General features: G+C 43.3%; 1 protein-coding gene across 2 annotated transcripts in view; it reads left to right on the top strand.

Annotated features, from left to right (window-relative positions):
- dph6 (diphthamine biosynthesis 6) overlaps nt 1-24461 on the top strand; it is a 59928-nt gene that overhangs the window by 25574 nt on the left and 9893 nt on the right. Inside the window, exons 7-13 of one of the 2 annotated variants that reach the window (XM_037072115.1) lie at nt 396-490; nt 572-665; nt 2589-2739; nt 3158-3283; nt 4879-5008; nt 5085-5259; nt 22048-22296. In XM_037072115.1, the coding sequence (XP_036928010.1) occupies nt 396-490; nt 572-665; nt 2589-2739; nt 3158-3283; nt 4879-5008; nt 5085-5259; nt 22048-22296 (1020 nt within the window). Of the gene's footprint in view, nt 1-395; nt 491-571; nt 666-2588; nt 2740-3157; nt 3284-4878; nt 5009-5084; nt 5260-11140; nt 12610-22047; nt 22297-24461 lie in introns of those variants that run through there. The other variant, XM_037072116.1, reaches the window with a different exon arrangement.

Raw genomic sequence — 24461 nt, 5'->3', positions numbered from 1 at the left:
CATAATTCAATGACTTTTAAACTTAGAGGTTAGAATCAGCAGGATTTGTTCAAGAAAGATTTATTGTTGAGTCATTTAGGGTTTGTATAGCACCCTGAGCTCAGCAAAAAAATGAGAAAATAAGAAAATCCAGGCAGTACTGATATTTGTTTTCAATTGTAGAGTAAAAGTAAGAAGTTAGGGAAATGACAGTAACAAAGTATCTGTACTTCTGTTTCTTCCCACCTCTATAAACTGGTGTCAGATAGTTAACTGAACATGAAGACACGAGTAATGAAAGACTTGTATCATTTCTAATGGCAATCTACTGCGTTTCTAGACTATAAATTACATTTTAAGGTGAAACTATGGAAATTGAGTGGCAAGTGATAAGGTGTTTTGTTTTCACCGATCAGCTCTCCCAGAAGTACGGAGTTCATGTTTGCGGAGAAGGAGGTGAATATGAAACCTTCACTCTGGACTGCCCCCTCTTCAAAAGGAAGATAGTTATGTGAGTAAAGCAAAATGAACTTTAAAATAAGTCCCTACTGCTTCTGTATGTGAACGTTTCTTGTGTGTGTATGTTTTTCAGTGATTCAGCGGAGACAGTGATCCACTCAGCAGATGCCTTCGCACCAGTCGGCTACCTGCGCTTTACCGGGATGCACACCGAGAGCAAAGACAGTGTGAGTTGAAACTTCTGAAGGAATCCATGAGTGTAACTTGTTTTACAAATAAGATCGGCACTGTTCGATGCCGAATCAATCATCTCACAACAAAAGTTTGAGCGCTGCGGGGCCGAGATACTTTAAAAGCACTCCGAGGGCAAAAACAAATGCAAGAACAAAACCTTTTGGTGTCTGATAACTTTGTCGAGCAGCAGAGAAACACAGCACTGCGGGGCAGAGTTCAGATCGACCTCCAGAGGGCCTCCCTCTCTCTCGCACTCTCTCTTGCTCTCGGTCTCTCCCTTCATCCCTCTCTCTCTCTCTCCTCTAGCCCCACATGGCCTACTTTGACGTCTGCAATATTCACTGCAGCCCGAAACTAGGCCCAGCTTAATAAACATGTCCGCTCACATTAAGGCGCTTTGCATTCAGGTAGCTGGCTAAGCGGACACAAGCGGGGGTTGCGGGGAGGCAGTAGGAATTGGCTTTTGGTATATTAGAAAGAGCTGAACTGGGCTTTGCAGACAAGAAGGGTGACACTTTGAAAAAACACTTCACTTCCCCTGCAGAGAACAAATAACTTTATAATTCTTAGTTTATTGTGAGAAAAAAAAAGAAAGTCCGCGTTAGAGACGCTGACCTCATTTTATGGGCGCTTTTAATTACTCTGGTTCAAATTGTCTGGTTTGATAAGACACCTACTGGCTGATGAGCGTTCCTGGCGACGGGAAGTGCTGCTCGCATGCCGTTATATTCGTTGCGGCGAGGGTCACACCGAGGGATGCTACTCGCCTGTAGCTCGACATGTCTCCGGGGCAAAGCACGTGTGTTTCACACAACAATGCGTGCGTTTGATTTTGTTTGCGTGCGTGCGTGCCTTTGTAGCCGTGTGTGTATCTGCATGTGTGATGGGGGCTGGGACTGTTATGGACAGAAAACATACCCCCATCCCACAACCGCCTTGACCCTGCAGCCTAACTCCCTACAGCTATATATTTTTTCACTCCCGCTGCTTCCAACCCCCATGACACAAACACACAACACACAACACACACACACGCTCCCACAGCCCCTGTAGCCCCCCCTAGGTTGCTGGGGGAAGAGCAGGGAGATCCAGGGCCTGCAAGGGGAGAGGAGGGGAGGTGGAGGGAGGGGGGCAACCAGGGGAGAACCTGCCCTGGTTCAGCCTTCTGAAGCTCTTCTCGTCAGGGTGACAGATCTGCGGTGACACCAGCACTAGAGGAAACTGCACCGAGCTCAGGGGGTGGGGATGGACCACCATCATTTGCCCTCCGTTAATGCTAGTCAAGCTATTTTTCATGCTGGCCAGGAGAGAGGGGCTGAAGTATAATTAATTTGATTATCATATGGCCTAATGCGGTTGACAGCAGATGAGGGGGGTGACTGAGTGTGATGGGAGGGGGGATGCGGCGCTGAGGAAATATGAAATATGTATTCAAATGTGTGACGCCCCGGCAGGATTTGGCAGGTAATATGTATGCCTTAGAGAATGGTAATGATTTGTTATTTAAAGAAGTAGCGAAGAGACTGGAGAGGCAAAGTATAAGTAAACAGAAGGGGGGGGGGGGGGGGGGGGAAGAAAAAATGAAAACCAAAACATGTCTCACCCATCCAGGCATGAGTTTTGACTGACAGCCAGCATGATTGAATCTACAGTATCAGAAAACACCGCTCCCTGCTCGCCTGAGCCGCGAATATGTTAGCATGGTGTTTCATATTCATTCACCTTGAAGTTATGTGTGTCTGGGCCCTTGTCATAAAAAAGAATGACACACACACACACACACACAAAAGCCCGCTTAGTGGGGTATTTGAAAAAGGCCGGCTAATTATACCGCATTTTGTCTGTCTTTGCGAAAAGGCTCCGCGCTCTTTGGTGGGCGTTTGGCCTGATGTATTCCCTGTGGTGCTTTATTGCAGGATGTGGTGGCGAGAGCTTTGCCCCATGGTAGTTGTCCTTGCCAGAGCGCCATTGACAAGATGACTGAGGAGGTGGAATATGCTGATCAAGCCGAAGACAACCAACAAGAATTTACATCAAATTGTGACCTTAGTTGTCAGCGGGGCCACGGTGAGATTCATTTATGGTGAAATGTGCCCATGCAGACACGCATGCTCAAGTGTGCGCGTCAGATGATATCTGCGTGTTGTGTGTGTGTGTGGTCCCTGAATCTGTGTCATGCGACCAGCGTCATGATGCTGGTGTTCTTTGAGTGATCGTTTGACAAGAGCTGTCATTTCCGCAGCATGCTTGTGACAGTCTCTGAATTAATTTCCCCTTTGACATAAACCGCCTATATATGCATTGCTCTTCATACAGCATGTACCCTGGCCGTAAATGAAGAAATAAACAGCCTATTTCGTATGTTCTGAAGGTGTTGATCGAGCACTGGACCAACCGTTAACGCTACTGACTGCTCAATGCACTTGTTGAAATCCAAACCTGCTAACCCTCCCCTTTTTGCATGTTGCTGTATCTCCTCCTGCAGATCTCCCTCCATCCTGCTCACTAAGGAGCTCAAGAGGCTATCAGTGGATCTCTGGCATCAACGGCCTTCAGAGCCAAGAACCAGGGATCCAGGGCCAGACACGGGCAGCTTTCGCGCTGCTGCAAAGTAATACTTGAAGATTCTTTCAGATTCTTTCTTTTTTTTCTTCTCCTCTCTGAAAAAAGCAAAAGGCACACAAACGACATTCACAAGTAAACCAATCTTTAATAAGTCATGTTTTCTCCGATCAAATACAGATTGCATCTTTGATATGATCAAGGGGAAGATGATACAGAATTCCTTTGTCCAGGGGTGATTGAAGGAGCTCAGTGAAGAAAAAAAAAAGATTCTGCAGGGCTTACTGTACCTCCTACTGAAGAACCAAAAATTAAATTGAGAGAAGCATACGGGGGAAAACTTCTTTGTCCCTTGGGTGTCTTTCTTTCTCCTCGCTCTGTTTGCTAAAGACACAAGAGGAGGTGTGGCGGAGCTTGAGAAGTCGTTTCTTATTCAAAAGTGCTTGTCAACCCAGCAGGCAAAACCCCCCCCCGTGTGTCAAAAACGCCGTCCGTCACAAGAATGCTATAGCGAGTTTGGCCACCGTACAAGGACAAGCACTTCAAATTAACCAAGCCTCTTTTTATTTAAAACACACACACTCAGACAGTGCAGTCATGTTGGGTGGGTTATCGTTTTCTTTTTCTTTTTTTCTTTTTTTTTTGCCCTGCAGAAGTTTAAAAGTGCATGCTTTTTACAGTGCATCTGAGTCTTTTTTTTCCTCTCTTTCTCTTTTTTGATGGAGAAAGAGGAGCGAAAGATGAAAAGCATATTTAATGTTTATCGTGGTGCTCGGCTGAACAGCCTTCACAGTGCAGAGACAATATTAAACAAGTTAATATTTAATGAACAACCTCTTTGTATGAGGGCGAAGTAGTCTGAGACGCTCGTGTTGGCAAAGGAAAAACAAACTTGAAGCTCTTTCAAATGATTGTAGGGAGAAAAGGCTTTTGCTTTGAGCCCTCGTGCCTGCGTTTGCATCTAAAGCCTGCGATGTGCACACATGCTGTGTAAGACCGCACTTTATAGAAGGGGACAAACAGCATTACCACTTTAAAGAGGTTTCAATGGATTTCATTGTCAGAAAAAAAAAAAATAAAATCTTCTAAACTACTGCTTCTTAACGACGACGGCATTCAAATGACTGAACTGTTTGAACATGTGGCAGGTATAGCACTAACACTTTTACACAAGCAATGCCTGCACGCTTTGACTTAGACTCCATGAGTATTTGTTTACTGGCAACCTGGCTTGTTGCAGTGGTAGAGGATACAACTCATAATTACTCCAAAATATGAGGAAACCAAACAAGAAAAACATATGCAGAACGAGAAGAAGTTTATAGAGGTAAACCAAAAACACGAGGCTCCAAGAACCAAAGCTAGCGCTCGGGCCAAATGGGGCACTTCCTTTTGGTCACAAACCTGCAATTTTTCTTGTGTAAACACGGATTTGGATTTCATTTGGGGTATATTGATTTTTTTTTTGTTTGGACTGGACTGACCATGTTATTATATGCGGTACATAACAGGATTTACCGAGCATGCTTCAGTTAGCTTAGCCAAGATGGGATCAAGCTATGGTCGGTTAAATTGTGTTACTATGATTTAAATATGATGCTACACTAAAGTCATCGACCGTATAATGCGTTTCCCTGTGTCCAGGTGAGTTGGACAGCAGAGGTTGGAAAATGAAGGACATGATCCTGGTCCACCTGTACGTTAGCTGCATGGAAGACTTTGCTCTGCTCAACGCAGTCTACAAGAAACACTTTGGTTCAAACCCTCCAGCCAGGTAAAAATAGCAAAGCATTTGGCATTTATTCATTTGACGTATTGCTGTTGCATTCGTTCCCCTCTTTTCCTTGTAGGGTGTGTGTTCAGGCTCCCCTACCTGCAGGTCAGCTGCTGCAGATGGACTGCCTGCTCCATGACTGGATCGAGCCCCTAGAGGAAGGCTGCTTCCACCAGAGGGAAGCCCTGCACGTCCAGAGCCTGTCGCACTGGGCCCCAGCCAACATCGGGCCCTACAGCCAGGCCTTCAGGGTAAGGCTCCAAGACCCATAAAATGACAAGTCAGTCAGTCAACACGCCTCCATGCTGATGGACAGTCAGGCGAAGTTTTTCATTGCCCACAAAACATTTCTGGAGCTTCACAGCAAAACAGTGTGCCAGCATTCTCCTAATCACTGAAGTAGCTGTGGACTAGTTTTAGACATTTGAACCCATGGTGCGCTGTTAAGCTTGTGTGTCGACCCTTTTAGCCTGGTATCGCAGCTACAGTGAAGATTTCAATTTAAAAAAACTGTGTAAATAATTAGGATGGTGATGAATTATGCCTGCGGTGCCATTTTATGTTTTTTTGTGTGTTTTTATACAATACCCCATCTATTTCAGTTGTTGCAAAGCTGGTGTGCTGTGACGCTCTAGATATGTTTGATCGACAATGAAACTTCACCCACCTTTCCATCAGCAAGGGGAAGAGTGGATTTTGATTCAATTTTAAGTTTTGGCTGAACTTATCCTTTGAGAGTGTTGACAGTTTATCGTTGGTGTAAACTAATCAATTATTCACTGATAATCAGTTTTTTCAACGTTACAGTCTTGTCAACGGATTATATTTTTTCTCTTGATCACTTTCTGTTTGCTTCAGTCTTGTTCTTCACGTTACTTGTTTGGCTACTGATTGCACTTAATCCCTTGAACCCTGTCTGAGAGCCTGAGCCAAAACAAGGAACATTATTTTCTTATGTGTCATTGTTTGCAAAGCAATTTATAGTATCACTTTAGGGTGGTAAGTAACGGATTAATGGTAGAACACCAAGGATTCATTTGGTGAATGATGAATCACACCTGTGATTCTTGTGATGCCTTATTGTGCTTGACTCTTACAAAGCAATTCAAGTGTGTCAGATTACGTGATTTGCTTTGGGCGCGCCTGTGTTGTCTCTGTTTATGTGTAGGTGAATGCGCGCAGATGATTGTGATTGTTGCTCTGTGTGATAGTTTGTTCTCATTACTACTTTTATGCATACATGTAAATATGTATGCCGTACACAGCGGACAGTGTGTATCCATTTTTGCACTTGTTTGTAAAGCTACGAATTGAACTTCTTTCATATTGTTTCAAAACCCAGAAAGAATGCCGAATTCAAAGGCAGAGCAGAGGAAGTGTGGGCCGCGGTTGCACGGTTGGCTTGCCGTTTTGTTTACCCAGTGTGTATTATATGGGATTACACTTGTCAAGGTACTGTCAACAAGGATAGTGTCCATCTCCTCCACACTGTCCTTGATCCTGCAGCCAAATCCGTCTATGAGTGAGAACATGTGTGGATTAGCCATTCGCTCAGAGCTTGACGGCATATCTCAGCAGTGTGTCACTGAAGCTCAGAGGAGCTTGTGCAGTTTGGATTCCTGAGATGTAACCTACAGAGTCAGGTTTGCTTTTAACATGCCAGCAGTGTTTGATTTCCTCAATGGGGTCTCATTGAGACATGAAATTGAAGTCAGCTGTGGGCATGTACTGTTGCCTCTGGAAAACCGTCTAATCTCTCATTCCTCTAATGATCATTCATATCCAAAGCAATTTGAGAAAACAACGAGAGGAGTTGGCTCGCTCAGAGCGGTGCACGCCGCTTCATACGACCCCTGCGTCGCCTCCCAGTGTGTCTGCTCCTCCTCCACGCTACAGTGACTTAATTTGATCAAAAATATATTAACAACTCTTCAGTACAGCTAAAGATTTTTACATATTGATACAATTACCCCCTCGCTGTGAGCAAGCATGCATTGCCACCCCTCCTCTCACCAGCACCACGTTGACTCCATCTTAATGACAATTTTTCCTCGGTGACTCGCCGTGTGACACCATGGCGACCAGCTCTGGTTACACCACAGACAGAAAAGCTTCTGTGTGAGACCAAATAACCTGGAGCTCTCCACACTCTGTGGAAAATAATTAGTAATTAAAAGAAGAATCCATCCACACAAGGGGGTTGGGAGGGGGCGTTGAACTTGAAATAATTAAAGGGACGAATGTGTGATCTTAAAGCAGCAATATGCACGAACTGTCAATTTCTTTTTGGCGACATGGCTCCCCCGCAGTTTTGGGTCACGATTCATTGCGATTTTGATTGGAGTCAGTGTTTTTAATGGGAATGGTAAATATGGCATTTGATATTCACTGAAACAAATATTAAACCACAATTAAAGCTTGATTACCACGGAGATTGATTACCTACGTCAAGGTTGTTTATGTTTTCACCTGTGTCCGCTGTTTGGTTGGTTGGTCAGCAGGATTTCCACAATACTTAGATGGAGGATGGGTTTTGTCCCCAGAGTGGACCCTATTAACTTTTGGTGTGGATCCAAATAAAGAGACTAGAATTTATTCCCCAATTTCTTAAACATTACGAGATAAGATTTTGACTTTTTCTTGCATTTTCATTTCTCCATTTTTAGGTGGCTGGTATCTATGACGGGGTACAACATGGTGCGGATCCTTGATCTGACACACTTCGATTAGTTCTTTACGGCTGCAATGAGTTACAACATAGCAACTGACTGAAGCCTTTGATAAATGACTCATGACTTTATTTTCTGGTTTGTTAGGTGTAATGATGCTAACTGTGTGAATGTGCTGCAGTCAAATAGAACTGTAAACTGACCAACGTCCATCTCCATTGGGACCAGCGTCTTCTTTTGTCAAGTGTCCATTTGTTTGAGAGACAGCACATGGCTACTGACAGAACATGCCACTGTGGCCCTGCAGGATTTGACTGCAGTCGGGCCTCCCCCCCGCGAAAGGGTGGTGCTGGTGGAGGTAAGAGTGGGACCGCATCAGGGTTTGGCATGTGATGGATGCTGGACCTTCAAACTCCATCCATCTCTTCATCTATCTGCCCGGCTTGTCATGTCTCTCAGCTTCAGCTCTCGGGGAACGGCGAGCTGACTGAATGTCGGCTCGGCCTGGCGAGCTGACAGATTCAGATCTGACTTGATTTAAAGAATTAGTTAACCTTTATGATGTCAAAGCTGGGGGCCTCTTGGTTTATTGTATGTTAATGTATGATAAGCCGGTAGTTTAGGTAAAAGCCGCAAGCTATACAGACAAAAACAGTGATTTAATTTATGCTTTGTTTGTTCCGTACCTGATTGACACTTTGTTGAGGTTACATTCACTGTAATATGTACTACGTGCAGTGCAATATCATCATTTATGAGTGCAGTGGTATCAAAGTTCTTGCCACTAATTGTTTCGTTTTGCTGTTTGCTTGTTTTTTTTATTATTATTATCAGAGATCTGATGCAAATGTCTGTCATTTATTTCAGACATGATTTGCATAATCTAATTAAGATATGAGACATTTCGCCCTTTTATTACATCAATCAATTCGATAAAAAACAGAAGATGCTCTCAGACATCCAGCTTTTATTTCGGAAAAAAAAATAAAAAAACAAATTCTCTCACTACAACAAAAGCAAAGTAATGGCATGCTTTTAAAGGAACTAAAAAAGTTATTACTGCATTGTCTGTCAGTTGTTTCTTAAGAGGCTTTTAAACAATTATGCTGCATTAACATAAGAGCCAGATAAAAGAAAAAAGAAAAAAAAAAACAAGCACAAGCTTGTTTCTTTAGCCAGCATTGTTCCATGTTTTTAAACAGGAATCCATTTGTACAAATTACAGACTATTACACTTATGAGATGCCAGACGGGGAAAAAAAAAAACGGACGTATCATTTACTGAAGTCCGAGTTAACAACAGGAGTCTCAAACTGCGGGATTTTCTTCTCCACGTCTATTTAGATTAATGCCGCCTGCTCCGTCACATTCCCTTCGGAGATGCGTTAACAGAGGCAAACACAATAGCCAAAACGGGCCTGAATAGAAAGACTATCAGTTGAATGGTTGTTAAACATCTCCTCTTTCCTGTTAAGGTAAGTGGCTCACCCCTGGGATATTTGCAGTGGAAATTATACTCACTGATCAGATTCTGCGGGGTGTGTTTTGGGAGCAGACTGCACTAGCCTCAGGTTGCTGGTGAGCGCTAACCCCTTTGCCTCATTCCCCTAATTGTGAGTGACATTCAATATTGTGGAAGGCTGCCTCGCACAAGCCGGCGACAGGATTTGCATTGGATTTTTGAAAATTGTCAGAGTGGACTGTGAGGCATCGGGAGGGAAGTGGATCTGACGTTGCCAATTAGCGTCAAAAAAAAGGGAGGAGTGTACTGTGGCGGGTGGCAGAATTTGAATAATCTTCTCACGGGAGTCTTAATGTTTAGAAACAATGAGCTGAACTCTGTCCGGCCCACTTGATGAAAAGTTCAGAGGTCAGGCTGAGTCACGGTGAGGCTGGGCCACCCATGTAGGGCCAGAAAGAGGAACTAAATGTAGAACATAGGTTATTTCCGGCTAATAAAGTAGTTGTACATTAAGATTACTTTAAGGACTTTTATAAGATACTTGACAATAGAGAGAAGAGATGCTACAGTCTATAAATAGGTTTGTCAGTCAGAAAGCAATTATTAACTATTTGATTATTGATTGATGTCGAACACTTGCCGGTTCCTTAAATGTAAGTAATTGCTGCTTTTGTTTTTCACTTTTGATCGTAAAAGAAGCATCCTTGAGTTTTTTTGGATTGTTAGTCTGACACTTTGGACACTTTGGGAAACATTTATTGGGGACATTTTATAGACTGACAGATTAATCTTGAAAATAATTGGCAGATTAATTGAAGGAAACAGTCGATGGGAATGAAATGTGATCCCCAAACTGACTTGAGCGCTGACATTGCCTTATGTGGCAGGCATCTGAGATTGCTGTGTCACGCCACAAAATACATCGTTCACCATCTGTGTTTTAAAATAAACTTACGGATGTGTCAGAGCGTTTTCCATTAGAAATGTAGCCGGGGGAACAAACGGGCCGTGATGTGTTTGTGAAGATAGCAGCGGTTCTTTATGTCGAACAATCAAAGAGGCGACGGCTAAAAATGAGCTAGTGCGGCGAGTGAGGAAGCGAAGGTTTTTTTTCGTGATGAAATGCAGAAATTAAGCTAAGTGCTTCAGTTTTACGGTTTGTTGTTCTCACCCGGAATGTTTCAACACTGTAAAAGAGCCAACATGCACAATTCAGCAACCCCCCCCCATTACATCAAACATCACCCCCCACCTCCCCAAACTTCCTTAACCTACATCTAGAGAATACATCTACCTCAATTACCACGCAAGAGTAATTAGCCGAAAATCACTGTGTGTGCGCGCGTGCATCCGCGTTTGGGGAGGTATTCATGCAGCACGAACAGATTAATTAGGACATTTAACTTCATTTCTAATATAACAAAATTAATCCCATAAAATATGAGGGATCTCAGAGGAGGTGCCTGTCAGCATCTGACGCCTCTCCCCTGTTTGCCATAATCTATTAAAACCTTGCTTTTATCTCACCTCTCCCCCCGTCATACTTTATGGATTTTTTCATAAACACGGCCCATACTTCATAAATGTCTCAATTTTCTAGTCTATTAACATTACTTCAAAAAGCGCTTGATAAAAGAGGAGGGCATGCGTGAAATAATGCACCAATAATACGAAGCGCTGGAGGCTAGAACAGTAGGGGCGGCTCTCCGGCGTGCACGCTCAGACAATGCAAGGGGATGTTATCAACTTTAATAAAAGAACAAATGATCACTTTCGCCCAAGGAGGAGGGGGAGATGAGGCGGGGAGGAAGGGGTGGGGCCAGGAGGGGAACAGTTGTCGAGTAATTGAGACGATGAAAAATGAGGTCTTGAAGGCTCAGCGGTTTGAGATTGAAGGCTACTCAAAACTACGGCGCTCTTTTCCGTACGTGTAGTTACTCGCTCCCAGTTGCGGCGGAGGATGTTAACACAGATTTGTTTTTCCTTTTCATTTCACTGTAGGCGCGAGTGGAACAGGCTGCCTGCTTCCTCCCCTGAATGCCTGGATTGTGTGCAATGAGTTGAACCTTTTGTCTGCAGAGAGTCAGAAAAGGGTTTTGACTGACAGTCGGGCTTCACCTCACAGCCTCTCTCCCCAGCGTGCATCGATTCAGTTCCTGTCTCTGTACATCGCCCGAGTCTGTCTCTGTGGGCTTTACTCGTCCTGCCCAAACGCTGGGGTCAACTGTCTTCACTTGAACAGGACGCACACGAAACACGCTGATCAAACCCAGCAAGGCCTTGGCGCAGTGGCATGTCGGGCTGTATGCCCCGAGGCCAGGTCTTACAAAGACACACGCAGACACACACATGCACCTGTGTGCTCTTTGTGATGGGCCCTGGCTGCATGACAAGGTAAACTGGTTCGGTCATTAAAGTGAGTCACGGGTGACTTGCTGTAACACACTCATGACTGACTGACAGGGACAGGTATGCGGCATTTCAACCGCACTCTGTGACATGCAGATAGGTAAAGATGCATGTGTAGACAAACAGAATGAGCAGTTGAGCACACAGGCAGTATCTCGAGCCATCTGTACCTAAAGATTTGTTGACAAATGTTTGCTTGTGTGCTGGTCTGTGTACCCACAACATGTGTGCATACTCGTCAACACGGCCTTGTATGTATAAATCCCCCGTTTCCTCCCCCCCACCCCCGTTGACACATGGTTGTTGCTACGTCCTGTGACGATTCTGAAGCTATCAGATGTGGGTTGATTACTTGTGTCCGAATCAGACCACCTTTTTAATCTGACGAGGGGGCAGTTTAATGGGAAGTGGTCGATGGCAGAGGAGGTAATTATGTTCCTCCCATATCCATCCCACACGCCCCCCATCCCCCCTGCTGACCTGCCATGGCATTGGTCATTTCCCCATGCTTTCTGTACTACATTATCCTGTGCTGCTGCTGCTGCTGCTGCTGCTGCTGCTGCTGCTGCTGCACCACGTGGGAACAGGCTGGTATCAGCTTGTACCAGGCGAGGACAGGGTAAGGACTGGATCTGTCAGAGTGCATCGACTCTCGGGTGGCCACGTACGCCGGCGCTGTGCCTCTGCCCCGGCCCCTGCCACACTCCCACTCATTAATGGGCCCGGCCCTGACAACTGATCCTAATTGCCTTTGAACAGCTCTTCATGTATTATTGGTGCCTGACTGCCTTGGTTCATGTCAACAAGCCACGGGTAGCAGGGACAGGATAGCCACAGCCATCGCCGCCCTTTCCCTCTTTTACATACTGGATGATGTGGAGAGACACTTTTAGATATGCATACGTCATGTGTGTACGTGCACTTATAGGTAGACATGTACCATTTAGCCATCTTTAATCACCCTGGAAGCCGCAAGAGACACAGGTCTCTTGTGTCTCTAGTGAATGGTCAACTTCCTCAATGTACAGGAGTCCTTCACCCCTGTGCCCTGACTGTGTAGAATTAACATTTAGTGCATTTTAGACGATTGTCATCAGTTTTAATGTATAAACAAATATATGATTTTATTCGATAAATGGTGGACCTGAGTGTGTATGCATGTGTGTGTTCGTGTGAGAGACTGTTTTCTTCTCACTTTGTCACTGCTGTTGAGCAGCGGAGGGGGTGAACGGTTCAGAGACATCAGGAAGGCATCTGAGAAGCGTCATGCAAAGATCCCACTGCGGCCGAAATCCGACAAGACACCCACGCTATTACATACGCAATCACAAGCGCTCAGTCAAAAACGCATCATTATTTGTAGTGCCGCGCGTGAATTATCACCCCACATCCAACTGTTTACTTCCCATTTTACCCTTCCATTTGAAAACAGGAGAGGGAGAGGTGGGGTGGCGTGGCTTTTTATTTATTTATTTATTTATTTATTTATTTGCGGAATGAAATAACTGAATAGCAAATGCATAGATAAAAAGCATAGCGGCGTGTCCTGTCCACTCCCATCACTGTCTGAGAGAGGAGAGACGTATGACCATCCCATTACTATGGTAACTAGCCACTATATTCAGAGCTGCCCGGGTGTGTTTTTTTCCCCCTGCAGTGACGAGAGGGCATAGCTGACAGGGCCTACACACACACGCACACAGTCACACACACACATATATTTATACACACACACAGATAAGGAGGGTCTGGAAGATGCTCCTTGTGAAATATACACATGTGTGGTAAATACAGACGGAACAATACAGGGGCCAGTTCCCACACATACTAATGTGACGACATGCAGGAACTAATAGGAAACAGTGTCAGGGAGAAATGCAGCCCCTTCACCTTTTCAATTCTACTTATTGAAATGTTTTGTTGTTTTTTTTTTTTTTCAAAAAATGTAGAAGCATTAGAGGAGCATTGCAGCAAGAGAATTTAATTAAATTAAAATAAAAACTGCATTCTGCCTTCATGTTTTTGATAGCCATCAGCCAGAAAAATAATTTAACATAACCGTCCAGCATTAAATGAATAAAGTGTTTTGTTGTTTGTGGTAACAAAGAGAAAACCATGATTGATGTCGCCAACAAACACTAATTGTCACCTACCCCAGAATGGGTTGGTGTGAACGATGGCTTGTTACTGCAGCAGATTCACCTACTGACTGCCGTACAGCACTGTTACGTGTATTTTTAGGGAAGCTGCTGTTTAAAAGAAGATCTCTGTCATTATTAAGCTCTGCCATGTTTTCTGCAATGCTCCAAGCTGCACACGCCTCTGGTTAGAAATGATTATTACGTCCACATGCAACAGCGTGTGAGCATTCCCATTTTGTCTTCATTTATTAAGTTTTGTTTTTTGTTTTTTTTGTTTGTTTTTTTTTAGCAGCGCTGCAGATGACTCAGAAAAGAGTTAGCGTTCACACTCCATTTACTTTTGGCCACTCGCTTCGTCATAAATTTCGCATGGAGCAATTCTTTTGAGTAGTAACTTTTAACCTGGGTCATTCATTTTTCAAAGGCCATTGTCATCAGAGCACATTTTTACCGAGTTAAAAACTGCTGCAGATGAATAAAATACGGTCTCCGTGTTTTTTCTGCGGACATATCAGCATGTTCACTTTTAATATATATTTATTATTGATAATCTGGATTTATTATGTAAGGGGATGTCAGGCCCTGCAAGTCTAGGTAATGTAATGAAGCAAAGATGCTCAGGGTAAGAGTTCATTCAATACAAGATAGAGAACACAATATTTTCCACATGTCAGGATTTATCGTGCTGGATTTGATGCTGACACAAATGTTAATATTTGCTCTATTTTTCAGGAGGGATTTAGTGCATTTTCAGAACACTGTTTTCTATCAAGTTGCCATAGTGAGAGTATTATTGTCTCTGGTGCACATTAACCGTAAAATGGCTTCTTTTAACATTAATAAAGTTAGTATAAGCAGACATTTCTTAGATGGAAAATCTTCCTTTGTAGATTACACTTGTCAGCTGCAATTAAATTTCCATATTTGATGATAAAAATAAATCTAGAGCAAAAATGAGTGTATATATCGCAGTGAAAACCGTCCAAAATCTTAGCATCTTTGCAATTTTCCCTCATCCATATTTCTCTGTTTCACTGGTGGAATTTGCCTCTTATTTATGCAAACATTTTGACTTAACTTTTAAAAAAAAAAGAAAAAAAGGGTAAAGGAAAATACAAGAAGACTTGGATGCTGTCTCGCCAGACTGTCAGTGGATTGAGTGGACTTTGCATGAGTAGCATTGTTGATGCCTCGTGCTTGCCTTTTTAATGCAGCCATACTGCCATCTGTTGAGGTGAGAGGGGACTACATCTCCCTTTTTGCTCTCTTCCACTGTCTTGTTTACTCTGTCTTTCATTTTTTTTGTTTGTCTGTTAGTCATCTTGTTTATGTGAACTACATGTTGTGTCCATTACAAGCAACAGAGTGGCAACGGGGCAGGGAAAGAGAGGCTGCGTGTGTTTAGCTGGATGTTTTTGGACACAGAGGACTTGTATCTCTGGACAAGCAGCCTCATGTCGCTGTTTTTTGTTTGTTTGTTTGTTTTTTGATGTCCACACTGTCACATGCAGCAAAGACATTTCAAACTGTTGTGTCCTATCCTTCATATTGCACCCATACAGACACAGTCGCGCACACACACTTAACTTCACCATGACTGACAGTTAGACTTCAACGCTTGTGCCACAGCGCTTTGGCATTGACATAATTCTTTTGTGCCCAGGTTAAGTTAGTGCTCCAATTACCAGCCAGACCAACAGACATAGCTTCAAAAAGTGGGAAAAAATATATGAAAAGACAGAAGAGACGAGGTGGTCACAGCTGGGTAAAGGAGAAAGAACGGGGGTTGAGGGTTGCAGTTTCAGCATCATTCAATCAGACAACATGCCCCTCAGCTGAAACAGCGAGACCCTCCCCGATTCTCTCGAATTAGGGAGATTAGCAGGAAAGCGCATAATGCAGGATGATGGAATTTGTCATAATTTGCATTGTCCTGGAAAGATTCGGTTTGATAGAGCGATGCATGGAGGGGCTTGTCATGTCCCACGGGCAGGTCATAGAGGAAGCTTGGCAGAAATGATTTTTGCGATATGTGCATCAGTCGTAAAAGCCTCACAACCAATTTGTCAAAAAATGTGAGGTCGGGACAGTTGAAGGCAGCAGGGCATTTTGCCTAACGCAATGAAAAACCATGCCCTTCCATCACTCTTCAACCACAGCCCGGCTCTGGTGTGGCACAGTTCTCCACAGCGGCAGACAATTTCATTACATCAGCTTTGACTAAATGTTGTCTTGTTTCTTTTTATATATATATATATATATATATATATATATATATATATATGTATATATGAGTTTGTCTATTGATTTTAAGATTATTATAGCAGCAGTAAATATACACAAAGCACACAACACAAAAATGAAACCAAATTGTGTCAAAACTTGTTATATTTTGTTGTCAACATATTTTTTTTTTTTTTTACGCTGGTGGACAGATTTATTTATTTATTTATTTATTTGTTTATTCGTGCCCGGTGGCATTCAGATGTGTCTCCCTGAGCATCCAGCAGTCAGGCTCTCCTGACCTTGGTTATAGTACTGAGCGGCAGCTCCTGACCACCATAAAATTGACCAGAGCTGACATGACAGTGTTACTCTTCCACACGGTTCAGTGTCTATGCAGTGGGCATGTCGAGGGCAGACATCCAGGCACAACAGAAAAATACACATAAGCTCGGAGAAGGTGGGGGTTGGGGAAAGGCCAGTGTCCCTGTCCTCAGACTGACCATACGTTGCCTCAACAATGGCTCATTATAGTTGTGTAATTTATAGCATTCTTCTAAATTTGTCCTTGTCAGAGCCCTGTGTTTTGAGCATATGCTTATGGTTTGTTTTCTGAATAAATGTGCAGTTTTAGACCTGGGAGAATGCATTCAGAAATGCCCTGTACTTGCCTTTCTTTGTGCACTTCATACGGCTATTTATGTCGCCGTTTAAGTAACACTGATTTTGTGTGACAGTTGAGCATACAGGGGTTAGGCTCAAACTGGAGCACAAACAGGAAGCAAAAAATAGAGATAGTGGGAAGAAAAAAAAAAGAGAAGGGAATAAAAAAGGCAAATATCTCCCTCCCCCCCTTCCCATGGAGCCTTAAATGAGAAGCCTAACATGGGGAGAGAACGGTTGTGGTTCTCCTGAAAGGTTTGTATCTGTAGAAATGAGGTGTCAGAAGAGGCAGGATTTCCTCAGGGCGCAGCACAACATGAGCCCATCTCTTATCATTTCCCACTCCCAGACGTGATCTGCTTTGAATGCACTAATGCTGAAAGAGCCCCACAGACTTGAAGCCAGTTCAAGATGAAATCACAGCACACATCCCTGACAAACTGCCATCCACCACACAAGGATTAAACAGTCGTTGCATATCAAATCCCTGCCAAAAAAAGCAGAAATAATATATGCACTTAAATACATTCAACAAAACTTCAACCTCAGTTTTTTGATCCCCACATTTTGAACTATTTTGAGCTATTTGCCAACCCTGAAATATTCAAGAAAAGAAGAAAAATTACTAAACTGGAAAAGTCAAGACGTAAATTTAGAAATTTGTCACATATATTAGGAATGTTCCATGAGGGATTAAAAGTGAACCGAAGAGTGTCCCATTTAAAGTAAATTATAGTTTATGTATCAAGTTAAGTTCCAGATGAAACGCACCATAAAGGCAGCATCGTGGATTTTAATCTGGCCTAGTGCTACTCACATGTCAAAAAAAAAGTGTCTTTATTCAGTATGAAATATTAAAGAAAGGCACAACAACTTGAAAAATAATCTCTCAAAAGTTTAGAGTTGTCCTTTTGCCATGGAGATGCACTCTGTCTCCCCTCACTCATCATTACTCCATGGTGAGGCTGTAAACAGCACTCAAAAGATGTAGTAACAGCTCCATGAAAGGACATATCACAAATATTAATTACATTTAACATTTAATTACCCACCCTGTAGCTTTTACTGTACTGCTATTACCCTTTTAGCTTGGTTACATGTGTCCTTGCATGAGGGAAAAGTTACACCATATTAATCTAACCTATTTTACACATTTTGTATTATCATTTTCCTGGTTAAATTATGCATGAGGTCTCAATGGGGAGAAATGTGACCATTAGCATATCTGATAGGAGCGCCAGAGCCATTTTCCACCTCTCTCTGTCCTTGGAACCAGGCAGAAAAACCTGACTGTTCGTCAATACCAGGTCATTTTATCCAGGCTGGCCCAGTTCATCTATACCATTCCAAAGCTCCGCTAATGACACTTGGAGACGTCTTCGACACGATGGGGGCCCAGAGGGCTCCGACACCGCTGTGAATATAGTCTAGCACTGTCTGGTCATCTCTGGAAGCTCTTTGACAAAAACTGCAATTAGAAACACCTCAGACACACCAGCCTGAAACGAGACACTGTTAAGGGTTGGAAGTGGACACGGCCAGGCGCTTCCTGAGCACATTTACATATATGTTACTGTCTGCCGCTAAGAGGGATGGAGAGAGAGAGAGGGAGAGAGGACGTCTTTGGGGAGGGTGACCTTTTGACATGTCATTGGGTTTTTTAGAAAAAAGGTCTGGTGTTGTTACCATTAAATAAAGGTTGATAATGCATGAGCATTAATACAGCTCAGTAACGCTGCTGAAGTCACTGGACTGGTGATTTTAAATTATGACCGATCTTGTAGGCGTCCAACTGCTCAGGCGAATCGTAGAGATCGCAATATCCACCGTCCTCTTACCGCCCGTTTCCACTTCACATGACCACACTGAGTAGCGATCTACAATATACTGTAAACCTGATGGCTATGCTGATTGGACAAATGGCTTTATATGGCTCTCTCTTGAGTGACGTACTGTGAATAATGTAACGTCAGTTGTAGGTGGCAGCATGGCAGATGAGGAACTTGTGCCAAAAAGAGCCATCTTTAATGCAATACTGTGTTTTAATGATGCAAATGGGGAGATTTATGGGCTATTTCAATCATGACCATAGTCTACAGGTCAAGATAAAAGATCTCCATTTAGGTCGTTGAAATAGATTTTGATATTATTTTTGGGCCAGATTGCCCATCCCTGCTTGGAAGCTTGTTTGGCCTTTTCTGCTGTAAGGGCTGGTTGGTCCATCAGTATTATTGTTTCGTTAACCAATTCACGAAAAACACTCAACCAGCCAACTAAATGGGACGAAAAATTCCCATTAAGTTTTTCATTTATCTTGAAAGCTTTAATGAACACCAAATTGGAAATAAGATATTGCTCAGATATTTGTGTGAAATAAAGTTTGTTGCTCTTGTAATCTGATGGAAAAAAAAATGTAATAAACCAACATGAACATGCTGCATTGATTCACAGGCCCTTTATCTCTGTGGGCCATTTAGACCGCTAAGGCTAGCATTTGAAAAATACTTACCTTGTTATAGAAAGTTTAATGTCATATGCAATTGTTTGACCCTTATGAATATTAAAGGATCCCATCTCTGGCCTATTAAAAATGCATGTGGCATTGTGGTTGTTGATCACGTTTAGAACGCCCATGCAAATTGGACTGTCTTCCCTGTCAGGGCCTAAGATGAATAATGTAGTTGTGTTGTATATTCAGGGACACGCCATTGACAGTCAATTAACAAGTTTGATTGGTGTGTGAACTCATTCTTTTGAACTGTTAATTTTATGTAAATAGTATTCGCTCTCCCCTTCTCCATCGTCTCTCCCCCATTCCAGGTTCACCTCAGAAAGATGTGCCCCCACCACGGCAAAACCCCCAAATCCCCAATTCCACCTCCCACTAAGAGTAACCAGAGCGGGATCCTTAATAATTGATCATCACACACCTGCTTGGTAGAAGCTATGGGAGTCTGCCTTTAACAGTCAAGGGGCCCCGTGCTAGCCTCTTTTGATATTCAAATAGACAAATGGTAACCAGCCTTTATGAATTCAAAATGGGGCGAGTACCTTTTTTTTTTTACGGGGACGGTCTTGTTAAGAAATTCTGGCCACCCGTCCAACCTGATGGAGCTCTTCTTTGTCAGAGTGGATATGATGGCATGTGATGGCTCATAAATGGAATGCCAATGACAATTTGTTGTTGATGTGTGGGAATCCGGCTTTCATGTGCGGCAGACACGGTAACGCAGGCGCTCGGGCAGATCGTGCTCGCAGGTAAATGATCCGATGATTGATCCAAGTGGTTGAAAGCAGCGCGGGCCTTATCTCCTCCCTCTCTTCCCCCCTCACTCACTCGCGCCCATCTTCCCTCCATCTCTGTTGTCTCCCGCGCTGTCCCAGTAATTTGGAGCAGCAGAGATGGAGGCTGTAGATTCATCAAAGTTGACAAGTGAACCCAGGAGCTGGGGATCATGGCAAACCCATCTGATTATGGAAATAGCCGTGACCATGTCCGCCCTCTAGCTAAACAGTTGTGCGGCTAGCATCTTGTTCGGCTTGTATCCTGTAAAAAAAAACAACAACATATATTTCAGCAAGAGGAAAATATTCCATTTCGGTTGTCTTCCTTTGAACACATAATGTTTGGGCCTATATGTGTTCTAGGCTTTATCAAACTGGAAAAGAAAACTGGGGGTTTGTCTGAAATCAGAAGAAGTTTGGTCTAAAGGGCACCAAGTTGGACATAATACCTTTGGTCCACAATGACCCTGGTAATCTCACTGTAAAACATGATACCCCTGGCTGTGTCTTTGCTAATCAGTGAAGGACCTTGGCTGGGGCCATGTATCAATTGATCCAGGCCTTTCTGATCCTCCCTGGAGGATCTGCATGTGGTCCGGGGTCCCCGTAGAGGCCAGCAATTATCAACATGTCATCAACAGCTATTTGCATTGACCAGCAGCCAGTGTCCGGCGCTAACGCCATCCAACCTCAAACACTGGTGAACCCCGAGGTCTCTAAAGGCCTAACCTCCTTAATGCCGCTCCTCATCCCCACTCATCTCTCTGCATTAAACAGATAGATTTTCTTCAGCCTTCATTATACATGCGGCTTAATTCTAACGGACGTATTTAGCTGAGAATTGAGCTTATTATCACATGGCTAATTGTGCTTATAAATAACAGCGGTGCCGCGAAGATACATTGGCAGGCTTCTCGCAGAATACCTGCTCGTGAAATGAGAGTTGTTGGTGATAAGATGTTGAAAAATGGCAGAGGTGGAACGTGTTAATTAATGCAGCGCTACTCAAAAATATAAGCTTATTAATTAATGCTAATTTGATTATAGCACCTCACTGATTAATATTGTACTTGTTTTTTTTCTTTTTATATAAATCTCATTGCGAAGTTTGATCACTTTTTTTATGGATGAGTTGAAACTGTTCACATTCATAACTGTCCAATTAAATATTCTTATACACTCTACAAAATCTCTGCAACCTTATCAGCGACTTCTTTTTCTATGTATACTTTTTCACCATTAGTGTTGGCATTTGGACTTCATCTCTTGAAATAAACAACACATTGCCAACGTAATGTTTTGTTTTATTTGAATTGACAGTCATGACTCATAAATGAGACTTTTTGGCCTTTTGAGTACAATGAAAACATTTGCAGCTCTGTTTTTTTCTGTCCTTTTGATCACGGCTGATCACTACCCTGCCAGAGGAGTTCTCTAATAAGCAATGAATAACAGCTTCAAAATCATTCTGATGCCACGGTGTCTTGTAATAGGGTGAATGGTGTCTCTGTCTCAAGCACTCCGCCCCCCCAATCACTTGTTTCTGCACTGTGTAACCTCAGTGAGAGGGTAGGATCAGAGCGTTACATACGTGTTTACTTCATGATACAAGTTTACAGCACAGAACATTGTTATGACATGATGAGTTTTGTTTGTACATGTGAAAAAAATTGTTGCAGGGATTTGTATTTAAGACAATGGTGTCACACTTATAAACTGTGGCGGGTGCTGAATTGCACAAAATGCCAATTTCTTCATAATGATGCTTTGAATGATACAACTTATATATTTATTTTAACCAATGGTATCAGATTGGTGCCAGGTACATGTTCCCCTCCAGATGAGTTGTACAAATTTTGGGGAATTCCATAACTTTAGCCTAGTGCTACCATCAAGTCAAAATGTAAGTTTGTTCAGTACCTGTTTATGACCCAATACTACAAAAAACCTGAGCCTAATGTAATGCTTATTGGCAAATGATAGCATGCTAACACACTAACTTAAGATGGTGGAAACAGGAAAACATCATACCGACTACCTACCGGCATGTGAAAATTGTAATCGTAAACTTTTTTCGCATCCTGACGTTTACATTTAGGCTCTTAATCTTGCAGGTTTTGCAACAATAAACCCATATTTCTGTATCTTCTAATTTTATTTTCCTGTATGCTTTTTTTTTTCCTCCAGCTCGATGAGTCAGTTTTCTGTGCGGGCCAAATCGCTTTGGTCCCCTGCACCATGCAGCTTGTAAACGCCGGCGCCAGGACGCAGGCCCGCTTGTCCTTCGGCTATGTGAAGAAGGTTCTGGAGGCAGTGATCAGCAGCCTGACTCTGGCTCATGTCGTCCAGGCCCACTGCTACACCACGAGACGCCGAGACGTCCCCGTCGTCAGGGCCGCGTGGGAGAGCATGCTGAGGGCCGCAGAGGAAGAGAAGGTCAGCCACTATTGGCGTTGTTTATGAAATATATACCAGTGTATAAGAAGAAGAGCAGCAACTGGCTGTTTTATTATAGATGCAGAGGAAATATTGATCATACTTACAATACGATACAACTCCCACATAGAATGAGCACATGTTTAATGGATTAAAAGACAGCAGGATTCTTGTGTCGATGAATAAGTAAAAGAAAGAGAAACTTGAAATGTTCTCCCAAGTTTTTCAGAGAGGCCTTTCAGAATTTGTATTTTATACAGTTGTGAAATAAGGGAAAGTTCCTCGCCCCTCTCTGCCCCCTTGAGACCCAAGCCGCCGCGACTGATATTTACCAGTGAGTGCGCTCATGAAAAGTTGATGATGTGGGAAACGCTGGTGTCTTTGATAATGTGGAGCTTGGCACAGAAGCAGATGTCTTCCTCAGAGCTTCCCTAATCCTTTGCCCCCACACACCATTTTGGAGCTCCGTTCAACTCTCAGAGCAGCTTATCCCCCCCTCTCCACCCCTCTTTCCTGCCACCTCCCTCCATCCCTCCCTCCTTCCCACCGCCCTGGCTTACAACCCCTGCTCCATACATCTAATAGGGGCACCAGTCTCCCCTGGCAGCCCTTCTCCTCCCACAGTAATCTGTCTAGCCATGGGAATAAGGCCTAAGGGAGGAGAGGCAGGAGCCCACTTCCAACACGTGGCTCTGCTCGGCGGTGAACTGTGTTAAAGACTAGAGAGGGGACGTCAACTTTGTGTCAAAATTATGTGTGTTATTTAAGGCCAAAACGTATAATTCCCAAATTCAGAAACTTGGGTTTAGTTTATCTCAGTCAAGAGCCGTGGATTTGTTTGACATATTGTGCTTTAAGGTAACTCACAGTGGAATAGGAATCTTGAAAGCTTTGACAGCACACCATCAATTTAGCATGCAGATTGGGTCGTTCGGATAACAAGGCTAATCAAGGGCAAAGCTTTGGGACGTGACAAGAGTAGCCTCGTGTCAGAGGTCAACAAAGATGGACAACATCGTCCATCTGTTGTGCCTCCATGATGCGATGTGTCAGGATGATCAAAATCATTCATTTATCCGACCCAGGACTGCTGCGAGGAGGCCATGTTTTTTTTCCCAGATTATGCTGCTGTAATTGACAGCCCCATGTGTAAACAGGTGAGTTCTCCCCTAAAGAATAGAGCGAGCTCAGGTGGAGGGTTACTAACCCCACCTCACGTTCTTTCTTTGCTTGTGAGGCAAATCATCCTCAGTGTCACTTCCCAGTATGGCCCTCACAATTTCCCCTGGCTTCCACTTCAAATGCAGATGTGCAGCAGAAGATAGGGAGAGATGTGGTGGGAGGTGGGGGGCGGGGGGAGCTACTGTTTCATCCCAAACTGGGTGAAGCGCTCTCTCCCAGGGGTGAGGATTATACAGAGCACCGGTGCTCACTTGAACTGAGTAATTAAAATGTTTAACTTAGGTCAAACACTACTGATGCAACACCCACAGACAGGCAGAACTCTGTCGACTAGCATTAGCACAAAGAGTTGCGCTTTACTAATAGGGTCCATGATAGTGGTAATAATGAGTAAATCACATATATTTTACAACCCATTTCAAAACAGTAACTGTTTTTTTTTTAATATCACATTACACTTACTTTGAACGAGCCAGCTAAAGAAGCCTGATATTTTTCATCAACATCAATGCATTATTTCCTGAGACATTCCAAATTGTGTTATTAATACTGTAGATTTAAGCAATTCAGTAGCCAAAATGTGTCTGTTATTGTAATGCATCCTGATTACCATGAGCACAGCTTGTAATATGTAGTTAAACTACGGGTGCTGATTGAACTCAGCTGTCATATGTTGTTTTGTGTAGCCTCACAGTTGTGCAAAAGATAGACGCGGTATACCTTTCAGTGTATTTTCTGACGGCGAACCTGTGAAGTGAAATGATAGAAACACCAGTGCCGAGCGTGTCTGCGGAGCCACGGGGCCATGTTGTTGTTGTGCGTTGATAATTTCTCTAATCAGGTGGATGAAGAAGCTTGCGGGGTTAATTGGGAGCACACTGGAGTCGCTACAAGTGTGAAATTGTATTTACGGTGCATTAAACCAAAATGAGACTGTTTGTCTGCGGGTGTGCGCACGGAGGCTTTGATGAGCAAGGAGATTT

This window comes from Acanthopagrus latus, chromosome 16, assembly GCF_904848185.1.
Source record: "Acanthopagrus latus isolate v.2019 chromosome 16, fAcaLat1.1, whole genome shotgun sequence".
In the NCBI taxonomy this organism is placed as follows: domain Eukaryota; kingdom Metazoa; phylum Chordata; class Actinopteri; order Spariformes; family Sparidae; genus Acanthopagrus; species Acanthopagrus latus.
The sequence above is the reverse complement of the archived record's forward strand: the minus strand, read 5'-3'. Positions and strand labels throughout refer to the sequence as shown.